The sequence below is a fragment of the Mytilus galloprovincialis genome, chromosome 8 (assembly GCF_965363235.1).
Source record: "Mytilus galloprovincialis chromosome 8, xbMytGall1.hap1.1, whole genome shotgun sequence".
Classification (NCBI taxonomy): domain Eukaryota; kingdom Metazoa; phylum Mollusca; class Bivalvia; order Mytilida; family Mytilidae; genus Mytilus; species Mytilus galloprovincialis.
This window is the reverse complement of record NC_134845.1, coordinates 45,381,475-45,406,822: the sequence shown is the minus strand read 5'-3', so window position 1 is coordinate 45,406,822 and position 25,348 is coordinate 45,381,475. Positions and strand designations below refer to the sequence as shown.

Genomic DNA, 25,348 nt, shown 5'->3' with positions numbered 1-25,348 from the left:
ACTGAAAATATTTCAGTTGTATTTACCGTTATTGTTTTGATAATCATTTTAATGCAACTAATGTGTGAATAGAGTGTGTATATTATTTTGTAAAGGTCACTGTATATTTCTCGGCTTGAGGTCAATTCGTTTACCTTGTAGCTATTTAGCCGCAGGTGTGAGTTCAAGCGTACACAGGTATGAATGTTGTTATTTGGAAAGGATAAACAGAAAGGATTAGAAAGAGTATGCTGTATTTAATACAGTAAGATTTAATACACGATGAGAATAAAGATACAATAATTAAATTGTGTAAATTAATTTAAAATAAAATTCAAATTCATAATTCCGAAAGTGTATAAAAATAAAAGGAAACAATTTTGGATTACTTTCTTAGCGGCAATTGGCGTAAAGAGTCAAATATGAAGTAAAAAATAGTAGTTTTATCTTTAATAAAAACTAAATGCAATATTTCCCAATTTGATATACCATTGCACATCTGTTTGATATCATTGACTTTACCGGAATTTCTTAACTTGTATTCAAATCTGGCTGTGTTTAATGCTCATAAAACTATCGCAATTTTAAAGTTTTTAATTGAAAAAAAATACAACATACAACATGCATGATTTTTTTTTAGTTTCTTTTTAACATTTCATTCTTACATAATTAAATTCATTTGACAATCATTTACACGAACTTTTTGTGAAAAGAATACCAATGATCTAAGCTAAGGCATTATTTTTTTTGATGATTTTTGTACATTTTTTTTTTGAAATTCTATGATAATATTTGTGCAATGTTGAACATGATAGCCGTCATTAATCCAAATAAGTAATACAGTAGTTGTATTAAAACTTATATTTTAGTCATGCATAACTGATATTGACGTCCATACATCGTTGTTCTTGAAACAATCATTATAAGTATACATGTAAGTTTCCTGACGTATAAGCGCCATTGAGGATGAGCTCTAGAGAAAGCAGACTAGTAGCGTTTCGTTAGTTTGTTTGTTGGGAAAGGAGAGGAAATGCAACCACTTGTACAGATAAACGACAGTATTACCATACAAGCATTTATAGTCAACACAACCAAAAAGAGTTCCCATCGTTGGACGGGGAATATGAAGGCTTCCAAGAATAAACAAGTGACATGTCTAACTCTGAACAGTTAGAAAACGGACTATCGACATCGACCGCTTGTTCTTGATATTTGAAACTGCATGCATATATACGTATACGTTTATGATAGTGATGAGTTCTTGCGTCTGACAAAAACCAAATTCCTTCATGGTTATATCTTGCCATACGTTTATATTGGTTTGTAAGGTGATATTACTCAAAATCGTTATTTGAAGATGTAGATTCATTTTAATACAGAAATTTCGTCTATATATTAAGTTTCACAAGTGTATACCACGGAGAAGCTCTGAAGGTACACTACTCCCATTTTGTTTGGGTGTGAACCATCGATGTTTACAGCAATATCAAAGAATAAGATGATGATGGTAGAAAGAACTATGGGCGTCAAGTGGCAAATATTACATGCATATCGGACCATGAGTTGTCAATCTGTATGAAAAGATTTCCAATACAACCATATTATTGAGAAGGAATGTATACATGCTATACTCTCGTACTAGTATTACAGGGTTCTTGTGGCGTCCACCTTAGACACACATCTTTTTAACGATGTTTAAAAAAAAGACAGAACCAATTTAATGTCATATTTCCCTTGAATACCAAGAAAGAAAATAAATCCCGAAATTAATTTGAAACTTTGATACTCAATAGTTTCCCAGCAAAATATTCACATCCCATGGGGATAGTTAGTGTTCGTCCAGTGGCATATATAACAATTGTGATGACGAATTCCTTCCTTTATTCGAGAACAATCTTATTGAAATATAAATCTGTGATTTTACTATGTCCACAACTTCGATGAACCAAAGCAAATTATACATCGACCTGTATTTAAATCAAATTGGTTCTCTTCTTCTTCTTCTTCTTCTTCTTCTTCTTCTTCTTCTTCTTCTTCTTCTTCTTCTTCTTCTTCTTCTTCTTCTTCTTGTATACAATAGTCTATCGACATTCGATGATTACATACTGTTGGCATACGTGGACTAGTCTATTTACAAACTTTTACCCCAATTTATTCAAAATATATGTTTTTTCTTATGTTCAATGTATACATGATTGTATATATTTTAAATTGCGCTATAGTTCCGTAACTTTCTACCCAGTCGTATAAACGAATCGTCGACAAGTGCGTACATTTTTTTAAATCAATATTTCTGGTATGTTCCAATCTGTCCTTCACTATTGACAATGAGTATATATTACATTTTCCCAAATTCACCCTTGGAAAAAATATTTAAATAGATTTTAATTTCATCAAATCTTATTTTTGGGGTATTATTTATATTTTTATGAATAATATTCTTTACACCAGAAATGTTATTTATAAACAAGAGTATGAGTTGAGTAATGACAAGTAAGACAGAGTTGTATATTATACATCTGATAGTTCAAAATGGAAAGTTATAAGTTATCCGCCGTGTACACTGATCAATACCTGCAGAGGTGAAACGATGCATGAACTTGTGAGCCCGACAGGAAATCGCTTAAATACCTGGACGTGTCACCTCACACCCCTCACAATACCTCTGGAAGTAATACCTTTAGCCATGCTGGTGATCAGATGAGGGAAGATAAGAATTTATTTGAAAAAAAGTTTATTACTTTAAAGAATTATGAACAAATTAGATTTTCGAAAACAATTTTCACGGAAGACTTATTTATGATTTCAACTTTGACTTTTTACCTAATTTCAATATCAACAGTTTAAAAACAACAGACCATGGTAATTTAAAAAAATTAAGAATATTTTCCGTATCAAGTTAGTTAGTCGGATAAAACAACCGTACGATTGACCAGATATCGACACGCAATTACGACTACATCGGTTACTGTAGTTTTGTTCCTTTGTGGTTTATAGACATATCGTTGTTATTAATCGGGAAAGAAGACAAAATGGCCGAACGCAAAGAATTGATACTCTAAATTTAAAATCGATGGTGATCGCTTATCTATTGGAATAAAACTTTAATAATTATGAATTTGAGCATTTGTATACTGAATGAACATAATATCAATTTTTGATTTTTTGGCGAAGTTTCCCTTTAACATACTGCAAAAAACGCAAAATACGACAACTCGTCTTATAACAAGACAAGGAAGCAATATTATGTTTCGCTGATACTTGCCGATTTTCATTTGTCACCTGTCAAATACAGAAGTATACTGTGCTTTGGATACCATTTGTCCCGCTTACATTACGGTACACATCTATTAACACGTGCCACATGGATTCTACGTTCAGACTCTACACAACTACTCACCGTTACAAAAGTATGGACGAAGACTTACGGTGAAAAACAAGTTGACGGACCTGCGGCATTTCACTAGAACACTCATATAAAAAGGTTTAGACAATACCCTAGAGTGTTTTTTTTTTTTGCATTACTATTAATAATAGTTATCAAAGGTACCAGAATTATAATTTAGTACGCCAGACGCGCGTTTCGTCTACATAAGACTCATCAGTGACGCACATATCAAAGTATTTATAAAGCCATAAGATATGATCAGCATATATCTTTATCACTTTTTGAAAAAAAATATCGTAAACTTACCGGTTGTTAATTTTATTATTTGCTTTTAGTGCATTCGACTGACCTAATTTTAGGAGTAGGCAGTTCTGTTGTATTTTTATTTCAATATTTGCATCTGATATATTGTTTGTTGTGTTTTTTTATCTTTTGAAATCCATCACCATGCTGCTTGTACAGCACCGTAGAGTATTTTTAATTCTTTTAGACAATTCCAGACTGAATTACGTTCTAGTATTAATGAAAATTGTGAGTGTGGATAAATTTGGAGGATTTTTTTTTAAATAATATGAATAATATCTAATTAAATTTCTTTTCGTTGAGACTTGGGGTTTTCCCCCTGTGGTATAGTTATACTATTTATAAGTTCAAGGCTGGTTATTGAGAGTAGTTGTATAACAAGTTCTTGTTTTGGTTATAAATATAGATGGGTAAAATATGCACGTGAAATACTTTGGCGGTTTAAAAGGTGGTGTCCCGTTATATTATATAAAGAAAATTTGCGGGTGTCATTTATCGAAAGTGCTCGCTCATAGTAACTTCGACAGTTTTTGCAGTTTATTGTGTCATAAGAATGTACATATATATGATTATACATTGTTTAATTTCAGTTCATTTAAATGTATTGGACAAATGTGTTTGTATTTATAATATGTTGGTTTATAATGTTATTAAACATTGCTTACTAGAAAAAAAAAACGAAGTTACTGCGAGCAACTAAACCTATATCTAGAGTTTTGATTTATTTATTATACCAAGGATTTTGTAAAGAAATGTTTTAAATTCGGACGAGCATGGCGAGGGAGAATTTAAACAATGTTTCGTTGATTTTATCAAAAGGGTGATTGTTTGTTGTCAAGTAAGAAACGTTTTGACAACTTGCTAATTTGTTATTATAAAATTTTGGAAACGATCTTAAATTATAGAATATATCTCTCACGTTAAGGGCCAAACCCATACAATAAATCGCATTGAACTTGAGAGATACATTCTATAATTTAAGATCGTGTACAACATTTTAGATATGATTCATATTATTTAAAAGTTTTAAAACTAAGACGTTTGTAGTATGAAAATTTGATATTTGTTTCTTATATACGCAGCTTTGTGTAGTCTTTGTTAAAAATTTCCGTATCAGTGAATATCCATAATATCGGCGTGAAATTGCATTATGCATTCACTAAATATGGTGGAACCTAATACAATGATGAATTGAGATAAAATAGTTCAATTGTTATTATTTTTAGTAAGCAGAAGACTCTTTGTGTTGTGTCTGTTAACTTGTTTGGTTGTCTGATAAATTAAGGACATTACAGTAGATATAAGATATCTAAATTTGTCGATTGGATGAATTAAGGTCGCAATATAGAATATTTATAATGATAAAGGATTTGCTATATTCATAGCAGAGCACGAAATGGAATGTTAATGTGCAAAATGTTGACATTACGTGTATTTATTTTATTAATATACAGTTTGCTGCACCTCTCTGCGAGTTAATCGTCAATGCAAGTGTTTCCTCCAAATTTATCCACACATTCAGATTTCATTAATGCTAGAACGTAATTCAGTCTGGAATTGTCTTAAAAAATTAAAAATACTCTACGGTGCTGTACAAGCAGCATGGTGATGAATTTCAAAAGATAAAAATCACCAAAAAAACAATATATCAGATGCAAATATTGAAATAAAAATACAACAGAACTGCCTACTCTAAAATTAGGTCAGTCGAATGCCCTAAAAGCAAAAACTGAAATTAACCGGTATGTTTACGATAAATTTTTCAAAAAGAGATATGGCTTTATAAATATTTTGATATGAGCGTCACTGATGAGTCTTATGTAGACGAAACGCGCGTCTGGCGTACTAAATAATAATCCTGATACCTTTGCTAACTGTTATTAATAGTAATGAAAAAAAAACAAACAATTTTAAGCTCAGATTTAAAACACTCTAGGGTATTGTCTAAACCTTTTTATGAGAGTGTTCTAGTGAAATGCCGCAGGTCCGTCAACTCGTTTTTCACCGCAAGTCTTCGTCCATACTTTTGGAACGGTGAGTAGTTGTGTAAATTCTGAACGTAGAATCCGTGTGGCACGTGTTAATAGATTTGTACCGTAATGCAATCGGGACAAATGGTATCCAAAGCACAGTATACTTCTGTATTTGACGGTTGACAAATGAAATCGGCAAGTATCAGCGAAACATAATAATGCTTCCTTGTCTTGTTATAAGACGAGTTGTCGTATTATGCGTTTTTTGCAGTATATTAATTGAAATCTTGTAGACAAATACCGTACAGCAGATTATTACCGTAATCAAGTCTAGATTAGTTTACTAGTGTCTTCAGTGTGGCTGTTATGATAGAAATGTGAGTGCGTTCAATATTATAGATGTAAAAATGACAAGATTTTAAAAACTAAAAACAACACATTTTGTGGGATGACTGAAATTTTGTAACAAATTCAACAAATTGCCTATTCAGTTTCAGGTAATTTGTAGAAGAAAGACACTAAAGGTAACAAAAACACAATTTCTTGCAAAGAAAATTACTAATCGTTCAGTAGAATTAGTTCAACCGTAAGTTTGTTATACAATTTATTTTCCTACAAGGGAAACGTTTTTTCCGAAATACAAGACTCAAATTTTGTGAGCCATCTTCATTGAGTACATGTATATGCTTGGTAACCAAACTTTTCTTGCTTGGAACATTTTATGGTTTTTGACGCCACGACGGAAATTCCGGAACGTATGCTTATTTAGCAGATTCACTAAAACGCCGTTTGAGTGTGTTATTTCAATATCAGAAACAAATAAGTTAAAAGCTATAGCCTTATTCCAAATTAAGTGCGGTTAAAAAATATTGAAACTGTATAAAACTAATTGCAAAAACCTTTAGTAGAAGAATATGATAGTTTTTGATTAACAGAGCTTAATATAAAGTTGCCGCTGGTCTTTCGGTTCATATATGTTACATGGCGTTGTCATATTATTTTCGAATATTGAATTTGAATGTCCCTCTTGTATCTTTTGCTCCTCTTTTTTAGTGAATTTGTATATTAAGTGAATATGTCGAATCACTTACGCATTTAGCTTTACTTTAAATGTCTTAATAAAGTGTTTCTCCAGAACTTGCATGTACTCCTCATGATAGCGTCGACATTTTGAGAATTGAAAATATCTTAATTTTCCGTTTGTGCATATTTCCAATGGTTAACCTCGGCAGGCGGATTTGTTGTTTGAGGGAGAATTGAAAATATCTTAATTTTCCGTTTGTGCATATTTCCAATGGTTAACTTCGGCAGGCGGATTTGTTGTTTGAGGACACGTACTCTTTCACCCAGTTTGACCAATGTAATATCCCTAACATGTTGTGAATGTAATACAATCAACTTAATTTCAAGATTTGCAAATCATGTCTGCGTTCACATGAACTTAGTCCACTTTCAAAGTTTTCGATCCACCCGTTTCTTGGTTGTCTCTAATTATTTATTATAGAGTTCGATTTTATGGCGTTATATACATTGGTGATGCCAGGATCATGCGTGTTAACGACAGAATTATGTTTTTTTTCTTCAGGTTTTTGTTTCGGCGTTCGTAGTTGAGCTATACTGAGCTATACTGGAATTTAAAGCTTTTTTGGCACCAGCCTCGATCAGGCTTAACGTGTACTTGAATGATAAGGTACGACTTCAATTCATTTAGCCTAGTTTGTCTATTGCACTGATTCGTCTGGCAATACAGAAAGGGATATTCCGTTTTGTTTGTGTCGGATGGCAAGAGTGATGGGTATCTGATTTTTACAGACTTCTGTGCTGACATGAATTATCATTGATATGGTCATATTTATAATTAAACTGTTGACCAAACTTTTGAATTTTTGAAATACTAAGGCTTTTCTACCTCAGGAATAGATTACCTAAGCTGTATTTGGCAAAACTTTTTAGGAATTTTGGTTTTCAATGCTCTTCAACTTCGTACTTTATTTGGCCTTTTTAACTTTTTTGGATTCGAGCGTCACTGATCAGTCTTCTGTAGACGAAAGGTGCGTCTGGCGTAAATATAAAATTTAATCCTGGTATCTATGATGAGTTTATTTATAGAATATGTCGCTGTTAACTTGATTACGAAAAATCTTTATTGTGATATCTTAGAATAGTAACTCTTTTTCACTTGGTTCCACTGTAAATTGAATAGATGGATTTAGGGAATTCAGAATGTGGTGGAATTAAAGGAGTTATTCAGAGATTTTGTCCAAAAAAAAAAAGCAGTCGTATAGAAATCTTTTGAATTTTTCGATTACATATTCCTGGTCAAAAGTTTAATATACTTCCTTGTACATTATTTCCTCTAAATAGTCCATGACAATATTGTCATATAAAAGACTTACTTCTGTGCCCATAGCAGTTCCCTTCATTTGTCAATTTATGTTTCCATTGAAATTAAATGTATTTTCTTCTAAAACAATTTTCAGAGCTTTGATGATGAAACCTATCTTAAATCGTAAATCAATCTATTATTTTCTTTTTCGATCCAGTATTTGAGTGCTTTAATGCAAAAATCATTTGGAGTATAAGTGTAAAAGCTTGTTATGCCAAAAGTGGTTTAAATTGTACCATGTTTGATACATTAATTTGGTTGGTTTAAAATTCAAGAAATCATTATCGTCACGGATATAACTCGGAATCTCCGGGCAGAGATGTTTAAGCAGTAAATCTATGTAATGGCTCGTTTTATGAGTAGACTTTTGTGGTACCGCCACTACTTGGCGGAGTTTTAAATCACTCAGTTTATACACTTTGATTAATTCTGTTTTATACTAGAAATCCTTTTTGTATTTCTTTATTTTCTTAATATTTTGGGTGATCCATAGAAATAATTTTCTTGAATTTAAAGTTACACAGGTAATCTTTTTCCTTTGGGGTAAATGAATCGGCATATTTTTTAATAAACTGTTTTATTTTTGTCATAGTTGTAGTATCCTTATTCCTCTTTTCCTCCTTGTAAAATTCCGTGTCCTTTTATTGTTACAGTACTGTATCCTTGTAATATTCTTTGTTCGTAACCTTTGATAGAATAATTATAGAATCATAATCTTTTAATTGTCGCAGTCCTTTCTTTTCCTCAGATTATTGGTTTTCTCTAATTTTGTGTTCTGATATTGGATAGAAATAGTGTTAACTAACAATTCTCGATTCTCCTCTCTATCTTTCGGAGGTGTGAAAACAGATTTAATCCTTGCAATGGAGTTTTTGTCTTTATTATAAGATCCCAAATATTCCCGAAGTCGTATTCGACGGTTGAATTTCAATATATCCGTTTGCAATTTCGGTTTCGGTATAGGCGTAAATTTAAATCCTTTCAATAATATAGTAATATTATTATAATTCAATTAATTGTCAGATAAATCTATAATTTGTCTGTAAATTCTATCGCTTTTTAAAATGCTTTGTATCTTAAGTTTGGTTCTTAGGTGTAGAAGAGGTTCCCTACAAATGCCGAGTCGTAATTTCTTCATTTTCTATGAAGCTTGTACTTAAGTATCGTTGATCCGACCACGCATTTGGTCTTCCATATCTCCTTTCCCTGCGTATCCTCTTCCTCATCCACGTCCTCGTAATCGACCGATTGGTGAATCGATAATCAGGATATATCCTATTAAGGATCGGTCTTTTATTCCGTTCATTTCGAACTGAATTAGCCACTGCTTCTGCAAAAGTGATCCGGTGGTTTTTTTAGCCACTTCGGGATTTTGTTCCATATTGTATTGTTTGCGGCGAGGTATTTATCTGTTCCTCCTTATACACTTTTGGTTTTTCTTATTTCTTTTTCTAGGTTTGGTCTTCAACATGGAGATGTTTCTGTGTGTTTATCTTTTTTTTTTTTTTTCCAAAAGTTTATGATATTTTTCATCCTCTTTCGTGATGTCGTGTTGTCATAGTTCTTTTATTTCCGTAAACATTGCTTCGTAGAACGGTTTGTAGTGTTCCTCCTACCGTGACTGTCTTGCTTTTAGAAGGGACATCTCTTTTGTCGATTAGCTCGAATTTCTATTTCATATGAATAAAAAAAAGAAGACATGGTATGATGCACAAGAGAACAAATGCCACAGAAATTTACAACTATAGGTCACAGTACGACCTTCAACAATGAACAAAGCCCATACCGCATAGTCAGCTATAGAAGGCCCCGAAATGACAAATATAAAACAATTCAAACGAGAAAACTAACGGCCTTATTTAACGTTCTCCATTAATTTTAATTAATTTGATTTTTTTCCGGAATATTTGGCTTCTTTTCATTTTTCCAAGAATCATATTTATGACAATAAACCTTTCTGTTACTGCTCACCAGGAAATCAACTGACATCGATGAGTTTGAAATTATAAAACAAAAAATTGATGAGGCATTTCTTGTGAAACACATGGGCTCTTAGCAAAGCATTTTGTAATCGACACGGCTTGCATTTCGTATACACATAAATGGTCTTGATAGGTCTAATGCATGTAAAACCAGTCTTACTGTATTTATAGATTATCGTTGATCGTGTCAACAAGATTAAATTTCTCGCTTCAGCCGGTACGGCGAAAGTGAGAAAAGCAATCGAGTTGAGATGAACAATTAAAATCTGTTTATCGCTATTTTACCTATGATGACGTTGTTAATTTCATTGACAACGGGCACGTGTGCCTTTAGTTTCTACGTATAATATTTCATATCACTCTACTGTTCTGAGAAAGAAAATTATCAGTCAGTAAGATCAAAGGAAAATTTCGTAAAATAGCGATGATTTACTTTATCAACCATCTTGTTCATGTGTAAGAAGTTAACTTTTTTCTTGTGTGTGCGTTTTCTTTAAGAGTGACATTGGTGGTTTGTGTTGGCATATTGGCATGTTGTTGTGATTTTTGAATTTCATTAAATATTTCATACATGTACTTTATATACTAGTATGACAAAATAATACGTCTCATTAAACACGCATGGACTAAAATAGTATTCAGTTAGTTGCTTTCTGAATATTATTTCTTCAAGTCTTTAATGGAAGTTTTACATCTATGTGTTTTCGGATACGAAGGAGTACGTTTACAGTTTTTGAAAACATTGTGCAAATTATGAATTATAACATTTGATTGATACAGGGTGTGAAGGAATACCTAGAAAACGTACAGGACTGAAACAAGATGGCGGGACTTGAAAGGATATTTGAATCAAAATGTACAACGCAAACAAAACAACAGGTTGGAGCAGTCGAAGACGACCATTCGAACGAGACTTTTCTTAAAGAAATAAACCAAAGAAATGGTAAGTCAAAGCTCATTCAACTTTACATGATGAAATTAAGAATGGAAATTGGGAATGTATCAAAGAGACAACAAACCGAGCATAGAACAGACACCAGTAGAAGGTCACCAGTAGGTCTTCAATGCAGCAAGAAACTCCTGCACCGGAGGCGTCCTTCAGCTGGTCCCTAAACAAAGATATATACTAGGTCAGTGATAATGGACGTCATAATAAACTCCATATTATACACAAGAAACTAGAATCAAAAACCATACAAGACTAACAAAGGCCAGAGGCTCCTGACTTGGGACAGGCGCAAAAATGAGGCGGGTTAAACATGTTTTCTGATATCTCAACCCTTCCCCTAGCTGTACCTCTATCTAGAGTTGAAAAGTAAACGTATAACAATACGCACAGTAAAACTCAGTTCCAGAGAAGTCCGAGTCTGATACCAGAAGAGGTAACAAAAGAAAATAAAACAAAATGACAATAATACATAAATAACATCAGACTACCAGCAGTAACTGACATGCAAGCTCCAGACCTCAATTAAACTGATTGAAATATTATGTCTTCATCATATGAACATCAGGCACGATCCCTCTTGTCAGGGGTTAAGTATTATACCATCATAAAATATATGAGAAGAACATAACCCGTGTCATGCCAACAACTGGCATTTAAATACATATGTTTAGTTCCGATGCAAAGACACTATCAGTGACTCAATATTAAAGCCAAAATATGCAATCTTTAATGACCTGTCAACAGTATCGTAACTATATCCCTTCTTAATAAGTCTGTTTAAAGGTATTGTTAGCTTCTGAGGTGCTTACTGATATTTTTGTGCTTTGTAAAAAATATTGCCATTCAAAAACTGGATGTGAAATACCTGAACGTATAAGAAGTCTGCATGTTGAGTTATGTTTACGAATGATGTCATTGTACCGATGATAAAATTTAGTAAATGCTTGACTTGTTTGTGATGTCGAAAACCCTGGTGTAATAATTTTTCAGTAATGCATACATTTCTCTCGTTAAAATCTAAAACATTGCTACATAAACAAGAGAATCGTACAAGTTGAGATATATAAACACCGTAAGATGGTGACAAGGGCGCGCCACCATCTAAAAATTGATAATTTACGATAGGAAATGAAAAATCATCTCTTTTATCATACATTTTTGTATTAAGTTTTCCGTTAATGATATACATATCAAGATCGAGGAAAGGGCAGTGGTCATTGTTATAATTAGCTTTATTTATAGCAAGTTCAACAGCATACTGAAGTCGTCATTATTGAGAGCCAATATATCATCTAAATATCTAAACGTATTATTATTTTTTTGTATCAGATGTTGTTACGATGTTTCTTTGCTGATGTCTTTTTGTTGATTATTGTGGTATCTTAACTTATAAATGCATATGATGTTAACAAAACAATATATAAATATATATATATATATATATACTAAAGGTGCAAATATATCGTACTAACGGAAAAACAGGTACTTCAGACTTAACGACAAAAAGTTATAAGATTAGTCAGGTTGTTCTCGCATTTTCATATATACTTTTAAATACAAACAAATTCATCGCGTTTATTCGCAATGTATTTTGTATGCACTTTTGAAACTTAAATTTCTCAACTTTAGAATTTCGTCGAATTTTTTTACATAAAAAATACTAGTAACATAGATGCAAATTTACTCTTCCAGATCTTCTTGTTTTCATATGTAACTTAAGGTTAAGCTACGAAAAATCAATTAGTTTCCGCCCGTAGCCGATTATTACTGACTTTCAGTTTTCCTTAAATAGGGTACGCGTGTTATTTGGATGAACTATCTTTTTTCCCGATTTTTTTGAAAATGTTTTAGATAACTGATAAGAGTAATATGCTTATTAAGTAATGAAGAATTGAATTGGTGATATACTAGATTTCGGTCGATTTGTCAAAATATGATTAAAAGTAAGTGACATATGGAATGATGTTTTTTTCCAAACGCCGAGCTTTCTTTTTACTTGATGTCTACAGTTAGGGTCAAATTACTTTATGATTTCACTGTAGATAAGCTAGAAGAAGCAAAGCCTATACCACATAGTCAGGTATCAAAAGGCCCCAAAATGACAAATGCAAAACACTTCAAACGAAAAAACTAACGGCCTAATACATGTACAAAATAATAAACAAAAAAAAAATATGTAACACAGCAACAAACGACAACCACTGTAATACAGGCTCCTGACTTTAGACAGGCAAATATAAATGATCAAAAGTAAGTGACATATGGAATGATGTTTTTTTCCAAACGCCGAGCTTTCTTTTTACTTGATGTCTACAGTTGGGGTCAAATTACTTTATGCTAAGCTATAGAATGAAATATCAAAAAAAAAACCCTGACAATTGAAAACGTTGAACACCAGATCAGTTTTATTTATGATAATTACGGAAATAAAAAACAAGAGTTTAAATAATCAAGAAAATATATTTTTTTAAATTATTCCAAATTAACACAAGCACAGAACTCGACAATTATTTATAAATTCTCAAAATGTTTGAATGACAGAACTGATCACAATATTTGTTTTAAGTGTTTGCAAATACATTGATTGACGCAGAAATCTGGATTATCCTTAATTAAGCACTTCCATTACCATTTCTGATAAAACACTTAACATTCAACAACATTGGGTTTCGCAATAAGCACATATATATATATATATATATATATATATATATCTTTTTTCATATGTTTCCAGATGATTTAAAGTACATTATCATGATTATTTTTACTTTTTTCTTTTGGCTTAAACTTTTAACGAACTGAACTCAGAAAGTCAGATCTCACCATATCGGGTGATACATCTATAACTGGAGTTTACATGAGGCAGGCAGTATGAAGATACTCATATATTGACATTACAACCATAAACCACTTTGTATCGCGAAACTCATCCTATAGATGGGCAAGCGACAGTCGTAATTCCTGTCCGTTATCCTGATTAATCCACTGCAGAAAATTCCCATATGAATTAAAACAAAATCAATCGCATCTTAAAAGTGCATGAAATATTTGCTTCTGAAACCAAACAATCAGTCAATTATAAACAAACCTGCCTTTTCTCTGTTTCATATGTTTGACTTCACTGTTTTGAATCTGGACTTTCTATGAAATCGTTTGGACAGTTTGTTTTATTGAAAGAACAATTTGTCCCTCCGTCCGTCATTTTGTCAAAATAATCAAAAAATTATTATCTGGAATACAGAGTGAATACACAATTAACGTAGTTTCACTAAGAAGAGCACATCATATGCCATACAAACCTTCAAAGCTGGTTTTTGAAGGGAAACAAATCCAACGAACCATTATGTTTTTTCTTTGAAAGATATTAATATTTTCCACTTTTGCCACATACATCTCATTGATATTATTTATTTTTCTACAAATTGCCTGAAACAGAACAGGCAATTTGTTGAATGTGGTTTCAAAATTTCAGTCATATTACAAAATGACTAGGTATTTTTAGTCATTTTGTATAATGCATGTCAAGGTAAGGCATTTTATACATTGCCTGAAAATTCAGTTATTTAACCAAATGCCTGTAACACGTATACACTGTTAATGTTGTCTACCACATTTGAGGGTTTGCAAGTTATTTCTACTACTGAATATCCACTTTGTGGTGAAAAATACATATACAGAAGCCAAGTATTATATTTTTCGGTAACAAGTAAAATAACAAAAATACCGAACACCTAGGAAAATGAAAATCATAAACAAACAAGAATGTGTCCAAAGTACACGGATGCCCCACTCGCACTATAATTTTCCATGTTCAATGGGCCGACAAATTGGGTAAAAAATTAATTTGCCATTGAATTTAGGAAGATCATACCATAGGGAACATGTGTACTAAGTTTCAAGTTGATTGGACTTCAACATCATCAAAAACTACCTTGACCAAAAACGTTAACCTGAAACTCACACTTTCATTTTCTATGTTCAGTGGAACGTGAAATTGGGGTCAAAAGTCTAGTTTTGCTTTAAAATTAGAACGATCATATCATAAGGAACACGTGTACTAAGTTTCAAGATGATTGGACTTCTGCTTCATCAAAAACTACCTTGACCAAAAACTTTAACCTGAAGCGGGACAGACGGACGAACGAACGGACGGACGAACGAACAGACGGACAGACAAACGGACGCACATACCAGAACACATAATGCCCCTCTGTTATCGTAGGTGGAGCATACAAAGTCCGTAATCAAATGGCAAAATCTAAAGCTCAAGCACACCAAACGATTAGATAACTGTCATGTTCCTAACTTAGTACAGACTTTAAGAAAATGGGGGATTAAACCTGGTATAATATCTAGCTTAACCTCACACTTTTCTGACAGTTACATACAATTTCCTTAGTCTGTTAATTTTGTTCACACATTCGTTGTTAATATAAGGAAATTATATGTAACTGTAAAAAAAAACCAAATAAGCTATTTTTAAACTAAACTATTGTATAATTTAAACGATTTCTGTAATTTAGTTCTTTTTTATTTCGATATTACTTCTATTTCTCATTTTAGTCCAAGAGAAATAACACCTTTACAAAAATGTACGCTTCTTTTGAAGGCAGAGTGTGAGCTTATATGAACAGTGACCCCATTTTTGTCGAGTCTTTGATTTAAGTCCAAAAAGCCAGACATAGCGATCCTATATTACGTCGTCGGTGGCGGCGCCCACAAAAATTCACTCGGTGGTTAAAGTTTTTGAAATTTGAATAGCTTTCTAAACTATCCCGAATTGAACTAAACTTGGACAGAAGCTTGTCTATGATCATAAGATAGTATCCAGAAGTAAATTTTGTAAAAATAAAATTTCATTTTTTCGGTATTTCACTTATAAATGGACTTAGTTTTTTTCTGCCAGGAAACATGACATTCACTTTGTGGATGAAGTTTTCAAAATTTCAATAACTTTCTTATACTATTCTGAATTTCGTGGACAGAAGCTTGTTCATGATCAAAAGCTAGTATCTAGAAGAAAATTTTGTTAAAATTTTGTACCTGTTTATCTGTATTTTACTTATAAACGGACTTTTTCTTCAAGTTACCATTACATACAGTCTGCAGTTAAAGTTTAAAAACATTTATTAGATTCATAAACTATCCTGTATTTTTACTAAATTGGACAGAAACTTCTTACAATCAAAAGCTAGTATCAAGAGGAATATTTTTCTTGATTTTCCCCGATTGTGACTATTTTGCTGAGTGTGAATTCGCATTGCTATAAGACGTGTTATGTATTTAGTTTTGATGTTATATTTGTAATTCTCATCGGATTTTGTCAAATGTCTTGACGTCTTTTCGGTTATATTCATGTGTTATGTCAAAGAAAATCAATCACTGCCTTCATTTATTAGATTTGATTTGGTTCAACGTAATTTGTATGATGCATTAATGTTGCAGTTTGATTCTGAATTAACCGGACATTTGTCTAATTGATACCTCAGTATTGCAATTTTTATTGTTATTAAATGTAATATCAGTATTTAGTACAACTATAATATTAAATCAATCCTAATTCTTTTTATTTTTGACAAAAAGTTTTATTCATTCATGTGACGTCATTTTTCACTTTTGATGTCCGTTTTACAAATTGAAATGTGACGTCATTTTTTGTTATATTTTACAATTTCAAGTATGACGTCACTTGTCATTCAAGTTTTGGCTAATTCTGATGTATCTACTTTTTGTGTTGGATTTTGTCGGGTTATGTAATGTATTTCGGTTGTTTAGTTGTAATTAGTTAACACTTCAGTTTTATCATGTATATCTCTTATATAGTCATTTAATAAAATTTACTATTTGCAAAAGTATAAATTGTTCTAAATAATAGGGATGTTCTGGTACCTAACAGAAAACCCTGGACGTTTTTGGCACAACTTTTTTGAACTTTTGATCCTCGATGCTGTTCAACTTTGTACTTGTTTCGGCTTTCAAACTTTTGTAACTGGGCGTCACTAGTAAGACTTGTGCGGATAAAAAAAATGCACTTCTGGCGTATTAATTTTAAATCTGTTGCCTTTTGTGTTTCTTTGTCAATTGTGTTTTCCTATTTATTTGTCTTGTAGTCATGTAATGTTGTGTTTTCATTCTAATGCTATATTTCACATGGCCATAAAAGAGGGAGGTTTGGCATGCCACAAACCAGGTTCAACCCACAATTGTTTTCTCTAAAAAATGTCCTGTATCAAGTCAGGAATATGGTCATTGTTATAATATAGTTTGTTTCTATGTGTGTTACATTTTAACGTTGTGTTTCCTTTGTGTCGTTTGTTTCCTCTTATATTTGAGTGTGAATTCCCATTATTATAAGAATGTAACGGTACTTTTCTATCCCAAATTCATATATTTAGTTTTGATGTTATATTTGATTTTCGCATCGGATTTTGTCTAATGCTTAGTTCGTTTCTGTGTGTGTTACATTTTAATGTTGTGTTGCCATTTTCTTGTATTTAATGCGTTTCCCTCGGTTTTGGTTTATGACCCGGATTTGTTTTTTTTCTATCGATTTATGATTTTTAACATCGGTATACTACTGTTGCCTTTATGTATAGAAAAATACAGCGAACTCATATATTAGAAAGAAAAAAAAGATTTATACCCGCGAACATTCTTAATTGGTTAAAAAATGAAAAAGGAATGGGTCACATATAAAATAATGGCATTCGAGGAAGACACCTTTTATATATAGGTGTCTTCCTTGAACGCCAATATTTTGTATGTTACCTATTCCTTGAAAAAACACAATATTTCAATGGATATAATAACAAGAGGTGTTTTATAACTATCAAAATGTTGTTTTTTTATAAGCATTGCAGCGTTGTATCACTTTTTGATTAGGCTATGGAAAAAAATATGAGATTTGGGGGTAAAAGTTGATATAAATAAAGAAATAAAGAAAGTTAAAACATTTTCATTTTCTTAATCTAAAAAAAGTTATTTTAAGAATGAAAATGTTTATAAACATAAGAAATATTACACATGTTAAAGAAACTTGTTTTTTTCTCTTCTTTTTATGGTATAAATAAGTCTGAAAATCTTCCACAATTCTACCAAATTTTAAGAAAATCCATGATATATGGAAACTAGAATTCCGATGTGTTGTGAACATAACAATCACTTTAACAATATATTATGAATCACTTACGATAACAAGTGTGAAATACTATAATCAAAAAACATATTTTGAACTACTGAAAAAAATAAAACATGTTAATCTAACAGAAGACACAAAATTTCAAGAAATTCCAGCAAGTAATGTGGGAGGATAATAGCACACACACCAATAAAAATATTGAACAGAAGAAACATCAAACTCCAAAGAGTCTCTCAAATAGAATTTGTGCAATTCCTGACACTATGCACATGTTGACTTTTCAAAATTAAATTTTACGGGAATCTATATTTGTTCAAATATTAACAGCGAAAATGATTTTCAATTTCAACAACTTGAACATGAACTACCTGTAATTTACCTATCTGTTCAATAAGTATGATTGTTTTGATAAGCATGCACGTTATTTTTATAGCACCTATTCCTCGAACGCCAACATAATTTTACAAGTAAATCGTCGGTGGACCAAAGGATGCTGGCATTTAAGGAATAAATCAGTAACAATATTGCACAATAAAACACGAAGCGAATGCAAACGCTTAACAAATTAGGAAAGAAAAAGACATCATTCTGTTTCATAGAATAAGAATTAAATATTTCAAATAAATATGATTTCAGATTTAGATATTGATGCAGAACCATTTACTTCAGATATCGACAATTTAAGTGAAGGTAAGATAAGAACAAGGATTAATCCCGACGGTAATCATAACCATTTTGCAATAAATTAATCACTACACATTCACATTCAGATAGGTTCATTACAAAAACAAGCTTAACTTCAATACATACATTTCTTAAAATGAAAATAAATATTCTTTATGATAACATAAAACCGACAAAAAATGCGGGAAAACTGCCATTTGAAGATTTTACGTTTAAAACAGAAATGCATTTTTTCTCTTTTATGCACGACATTTAAATTCAATTGTGGGACACATAGTTTTTGACCTACTTAAAATCCAGTGGTAGGCATTGCATGGATTAGACAAAAAGTGACATGTCATTCACTAGGAAGGTTCTGTAAGTTATATCGTCTAGTATGAAGGGTAAGAAATTTGACTCCACAAGAAACGAAGCAATGTTGGTGAGAAATCAGATTTGTTTTTCTGGCAACAGACCAACTCTACATAGAGTTGTTGCAAGAGTTTCGTAATGTTAATGGATCTAACGTCCTAATTCAGACCGTTCGTCGCTGAGTAATAATGCACCTCGCAAAATCGTGCGGACGACCCCAATATACAAAGGAACATAACTCCAATTATTATAATTTGTCAAGCTGAATAGAGTGCAATGTTTGATTTTAGATTCACATGGCTAGATAAAGGCTATCTCTAAAATGTGTGTTAATATGGGAGATTTTTCCTTGTATTCCCCTGCATCTTTGTAAATCTTCAATGCATCAGGGAAATGACTAACAACAAAACATCAATGATATGATTGTCATAAACTTACAGTTACTTTAAAAAAATTATTTCGCGTTTATGTCCTAGATTTTTATCTTTTTTATCAAAATATTGCTTCACGTAAAATTGTAAGAAAGTAATGTTAAAATGTTGAAATTTTGATCGACTTCATTTATCAAAGAATGTGTTGTAAACAGATACTTAGTACTCTTTGTATGAGATTTTACTTTACATATACTTTATTTATATCTGTAAATTATTTTACTTTGATTGTTGCATTAAACTTCAATTAATCGAATTTTAAATTTGCATTTATTACAAGGTGAAGTAACTGCCAATGGAAGCAATACAGAATCAGTAGAAATTAATGAGCAATCTGAAAATCTGGCTGGTGCCACAGCATCTGAAAAGAAAAAAGGTAATTACTTTAAGCAAACTATATACATATAAGATTACAAAAAAATCCTTCATAAACATTAGTCGTGCGCTACATTAAAGTGACTATTGTCATTGCGTATGATCGCCACCGGAAATTGGATACTAACGAAGCGGCGAGAAAGGAAAAAAATCAATAAACAAGTCTAGAATTCCTTTAATTTATAACATTTCTAGCGGGTTGATGAGGGTATCGCTTCTGAAACGATTGACTGATATATAAAGCTTTAATTTTTTTTTATCATCATCGTGACCAACAAGTAGCAAACAACTACAATATTTTGTGTTATACTCCAAAACGGTGCACTTAGTACCAGAAAATTTCGAGGTCAATAGGCCTTCGTCGCCCCGTTTAGATGATTCTCAACTGTTTCACCAATTTTCTTTTACACATAATTAGATTATGATAATATGACTTAATGTTTACTAAAATTCGCTATCAAAAAGATGAGTTCAAAAGAATATGACCAAAATATTGTTTGTTTATTGTACTGCAACTTGTATCGGGTACAACACCTACCAATGATCTTTTATGTTTTACCCCTTAAAACATTGTTTTGATTTTAAAATTTCTTGAAACTTGAGGTAACTTCTTGTATTTGTGCTATAATATAATCACTTAGACGCCAGTTTTGTACTAAAATTTTCAGAAGACGCACACCACATATCCTTGGCCCCATTAATTTCTATGTCAGATTTCAATATAGAAAATATTGGGGTTTGGGTCAATAAACCTTAGTAAACATATCAGAGCGTACTGGTTCCATTAATATTTTGTTTAAAAATTGTTTTACCGGGTTTGAGTTGGTGTTATATCTTTCAAGGTCTTCACGAATTATTTGCCGTACACGTACATTATCTACTTCCCAGTTTCTTTTTTTTTCTACTGTAATGAAAAGTAATATTGTTGAATCTTTTAAAACAGACATGCCAGGGATTTGTCTTGCCTTCATGAGATTTTAAAAGAGAGGGGACTACACAATCCTTTTCGTGTTTGTGAGGGATTAAAATAAATAAATTGGCCTGGGAAGAGTTGAAAATACAAAATCTGTATCACAAATTGCAAAAAGCAATTGTCTACAAAATAAAAAAAAAAATGCGTGAAAAAATAATGAGTAGCAAAGGAGGAAAATTAATATTCAACCCGGATAAAATCGTCCTGATTATCCAGTTAAAAAGTAGGAGATGTGGTATGATTTCCGTTGAGAATATTATCCACCAAAGTTCAGATGAAGTGACTATAAAGAATTATAGGCAAACGTACCGTCTTCAACAATAAAAAAACCCATACCATATAGTCGGCTATTACGGGCAATTGACTATGTAATCTAGAAATCAAAAAGATAGTTAGAAACAATTAAAAGGGGTTTATTTATAGACATAGGCTAACATGTTTAAACCCGCCACATTATTTATGTATGTGCCTGTCCCAAGTCAGGAGCCTGTAATTCAGTAGTTGTCGTTTGTTTATGTGTTACACATTTGTTTTTCGTTCCATTTTTTACATAAATAAGGCCGTTAGTTTTCTCGTTTGAATTGTTTTACATTGTCTTATCGGGGCCTTTTATAGCTAACTATGCGGTATGGGATTGGCTCATTGTTGAAGGTCGTACGGTGACCTATAGTTGTTAATGTCTGTCATTTTGTTTTTTTTGTGGATAGTTGTCTCATTGGCAATCATACCACATCTTCTTTTTTTTTATATATATAGGGATTTTTTTATGTTGAACAGGTAAAATATTGACATAACATTAAAATCCAGAATGGAAATTGAGCATATGTCAAAGAGACAAAAACCCGACCAAAGAGCAGTTAGAAAAATATGCAGACAAACATTTTTCCTGATACTCATGATTTAATAGGACCGCGTTGCAAAATAATGTATATGTTACATGTACCATGATCTACAATGCCGTTAGGCGAATTATATTTATATTTGATTCACAACGAATTATCTAAACTTGCTAGTTATATTTTATATGTATATGTCCTGTTCAATAAATAATTTTATAAGTCTTGAAAAGGACGACAAATACATTAAATGAAACTAGCAAGTTGCCATACAGTTTGAAAACAGGGCGACGTACTGCAAATATGTGAAAAGTAGCAAGTTGCTGTGCCCTAAGAGGGATTAATTTTAGTAAATATGAAGTCATACTATCCTAATCAAAAGATCTGCCCTGAAAAAGAAAGAATATCAGTTGAGTATCATGCAAACGTAACATCGAAGGGCGATTGACCTCGATAGTTATGTTACTAAGTGCAACGTTTTGGAGTATAACATATAATCTTGTAGTTGTTAGCTACTTGCTGGTATAAAATAAACAAAGCTTTATATATCAGTAAATCGTTTCAGAAGCGATACCCTCATCAAACCGCTAGAAATGGTATAAATTAAAGGAATTCTAGACTTGTTTATTAATTTTTTCCTTTCTCTCCGCTTCGTTAGTACTCAATTTTTGGTGGCGATGATACACAGTGATTGTGATTTGAATATGATATGTAGTAACTGGTATCAGTTGACACGATTTCGCACATGGCTTCGTGGATTATAAATAAGTTCAAACCAACTGGAAATTTGATTTAAACAAAAAAGAATACTAGCATGTGATATAATCCGGGAATTTAAATATTTTCTCATATATTTTCCTTTTCAGTGTTGTAAAAATAATCTAAAAGATATCCGCCTTTTACGTATTTGTTGTATAATTAATAGTTGCCATTTTGCTAGACGTCCATATTATGATGAAAGAAAATGTAATACATTCGTGTTAAAAAAAGTTTAAATTTTACCATTTTTCTTGACGAGTTACTTACCATGATTGTTATATATATATCTGATAAACATGTCAGAATATGATAAAAAATAGTTTAAACTTTAAAATTGTTCCTAAAAAAAGTGAAATCATTGTATGCATTCTTTTCAGGTGGATATAAATATGATATCCTTATATTGCACTCACCTTTTGACGAAGGGTGTGTTGATGAAATGAAGAAAATAATAAGAGATGAGGTGAAGTTACCTGATGTAAAGATGGCATCGACTGAAGACGATATACCTGCTGGATCAAATATATTTACAGCATTTAATGATCTTATGGACGTCAGCCGATCCTTGTTATTGTTCATCACTCAACATTTTTATGGTGATTGTTTGAGCAGATATAGAATGCACACTCAATTAGTCAGTCATTTTGAAAAAGGAGACTGCATTATTCCTGTTCTGTTTGGAGAGGATGAGATAAGAAAACAGTTGAGGGAAATAACACCTCTCAAAAAAGCTATATTTTTTCAAGATAAAACAGACCCTAAATGTAAGGCGTTTGTCAAAACTATTACTACAACACTACAACAATGCAGAACAGATAGAAAGTAAAGAAGGAAAGAATGACATTTAGGCCACACCAATTTAATTTCTTGTTCTACGGATTTTTGGACTCCAAAAATTGGGGCGAGCGAGCGATTTGAAAATTTTAATAAAAAAATATTTAGTTTGCAAATTTTTGAGGCGAAGCCTAAAAAGTAAAGGCGAGCGATTATAATTTTTTTTTGTAAACATAAAATAGTAGGTTTTGACTATATTAAAACTTGATTTATCACTTGTACCTTGACATATTTTTTATTTATGAAGTATTTTTTCCCTGTTCAACAAGAAATAATTGAATAATTAAATCTGGTCTATGTATGTGTGACTGACAATGAGACAATTCTCCATCCAAGTCATAATCAGGTTCAGAACAACCCCTTAATGTTATGAATATCCCTTTTATGAGGGGTCAAAATAAGTTATAATATATTTTTTTTTGTAAAAACACTTCAAGTACAAAAGGGCTTATATTTTCCCAAAGAACTATAATATTTGGTATTAAATGGTCAAAACATGTCCAAGAATTTTGTAATATTCCTGGACTTTAACCATGTTAACACATTTACTTTAACAGTTTAATATTATTCAATATAAGTGGACCCATCCCTCCTTTAGAAAAGTTGTTTAAAATATAATGTATTTCTCCTCTTTTTGTTTAAAACAGTTGTCAAAGGTTTTGCATAGTAGCACTGTACAAATCCTTAGTATTTCTATTTTGTTTTCTACAACAGTAAACATGGTAAAATGATTCCTTCAAGGCCCTTGTCTGAGGGAGGGTTGGTCCCAACCTGATAATAACAAACATAGGTCAAAGTACGGCCTTTTACACAGAGCTTTGATCAAGACCAACCAACAAGCTATAAGGGACCACAACTTAGTATTGTACACAATTCGAACAGGAAAACCAACGATCTAAATTATATATACCAATGAACCACATCAACAAACGATAACTGCTGAACGACAGGTCCGTGAATCAACAATGACAGGTGCACAAACCTGCAGCGTGTATGACCGTAACCATACATTATAATTGCAGTTGAAGGCAAATCCTTCAGAAGTTCTTTGTACTTTATTTTAACAACGAACATTTATTAAAAGGGAATATAAGTTAAGGGGAAAGAAACCAACGTTTTGTTCTGTACTGGTATTTCTATTTATATCGGAGCACTCACGCTTGGAATAAATTGGTTTCATGCTGAAACAAATATTCTCGCAGATATTTACAGTGTGGTGGGGTGCTGATAGGTTTAAAATCGTTATATAAAGGCTAGACTGTGATTTTAAAAAACAAATGTTGATCTTTATAAAATATTTACAAAAAAAAACGGTGCGGGAAATGGACATGATTTCATTTCCGGATGCGGGAAGCGGGAATATAATAAAAATTAAAAAAATCTGTTTTGAAAAAAATAGGTGCGGGCGGGTCCGTCGAACAAGGAATCAAATTGGTGTGGCCTTACGTTCACAAATCGAATTCAATGTCAAGACTATCAATATTTATTGATATCCCTCAGACACATAAACGTGTAACATGAGGTCAAAGTATAATACATAATCAAGTGAATGACGAAATGAGCATGCAGTACTATTGAAACACAAAGAAATATATTTGTCAATATTTTAGAACAAACAAGCAATTTTCTTAATAAAAAATGAAAGTCGTTTGTAGACTTCCATATTACATATGGACACTAATCTTTCCATTTTAATGTATTGCGGATTAATAGTATAATATCTAGATAAGTATTGGTTTCTATAATTAACAAAAGTGAAAATAGAATCGTGTTGACATACAAATAAAACATGGTCTTCATCACCAACAAATTTATGACATAAAGTACATATTCTCTCTCTTGCCAACGTCCTGTCTCGATTGGAATACGTACGTTTGATGTCCTTAATTTAGTTACCCAACCTTTATTCTGTTCAGATAGTCTGATCCGATAATTTTCTAATCCAAAGTCTTTCTTAAATGTCCCATAAAATTGTCCCCGGGATGAATTTTCTATAATGCCCATGAT

General features: G+C 31.9%; 1 protein-coding gene across 1 annotated transcript; it reads left to right on the top strand.

Annotated features, from left to right (window-relative positions):
• The first annotated feature begins 10,796 nt into the window (after positions 1 to 10,796).
• Positions 10,797 to 23,484, top strand: LOC143042035 (uncharacterized). Its single transcript, XM_076214255.1, has 4 exons — positions 10,797 to 10,954; positions 18,735 to 18,788; positions 19,845 to 19,940; positions 22,885 to 23,484. The coding sequence occupies exons 1-4, from the start codon at positions 10,834 to 10,836 to the stop codon at positions 23,331 to 23,333; spliced, it is 720 nt and encodes a 239-aa protein (XP_076070370.1). The 5' UTR covers positions 10,797 to 10,833; the 3' UTR covers positions 23,334 to 23,484.
• Positions 23,485 to 25,348: the final 1,864 nt, after the last annotated feature.

What these genes read in the sequence shown, in the direction of transcription:
- LOC143042035 (XM_076214255.1), top strand. Translation starts at nt 10,834, where the DNA reads ATGGCGGGACTTGAAAGGATATTTGAATCAAAATGTACAACGCAAACA. An exon ending in AGAAATAAACCAAAGAAATG is followed by an intron (nt 10,955 to 18,734) that starts GTAAGTCAAAGC and finishes ATATGATTTCAG; the next exon opens with ATTTAGATATTGATGCAGAA. An exon ending in TATCGACAATTTAAGTGAAG is followed by an intron (nt 18,789 to 19,844) that starts GTAAGATAAGAA and finishes ATTTATTACAAG; the next exon opens with GTGAAGTAACTGCCAATGGA.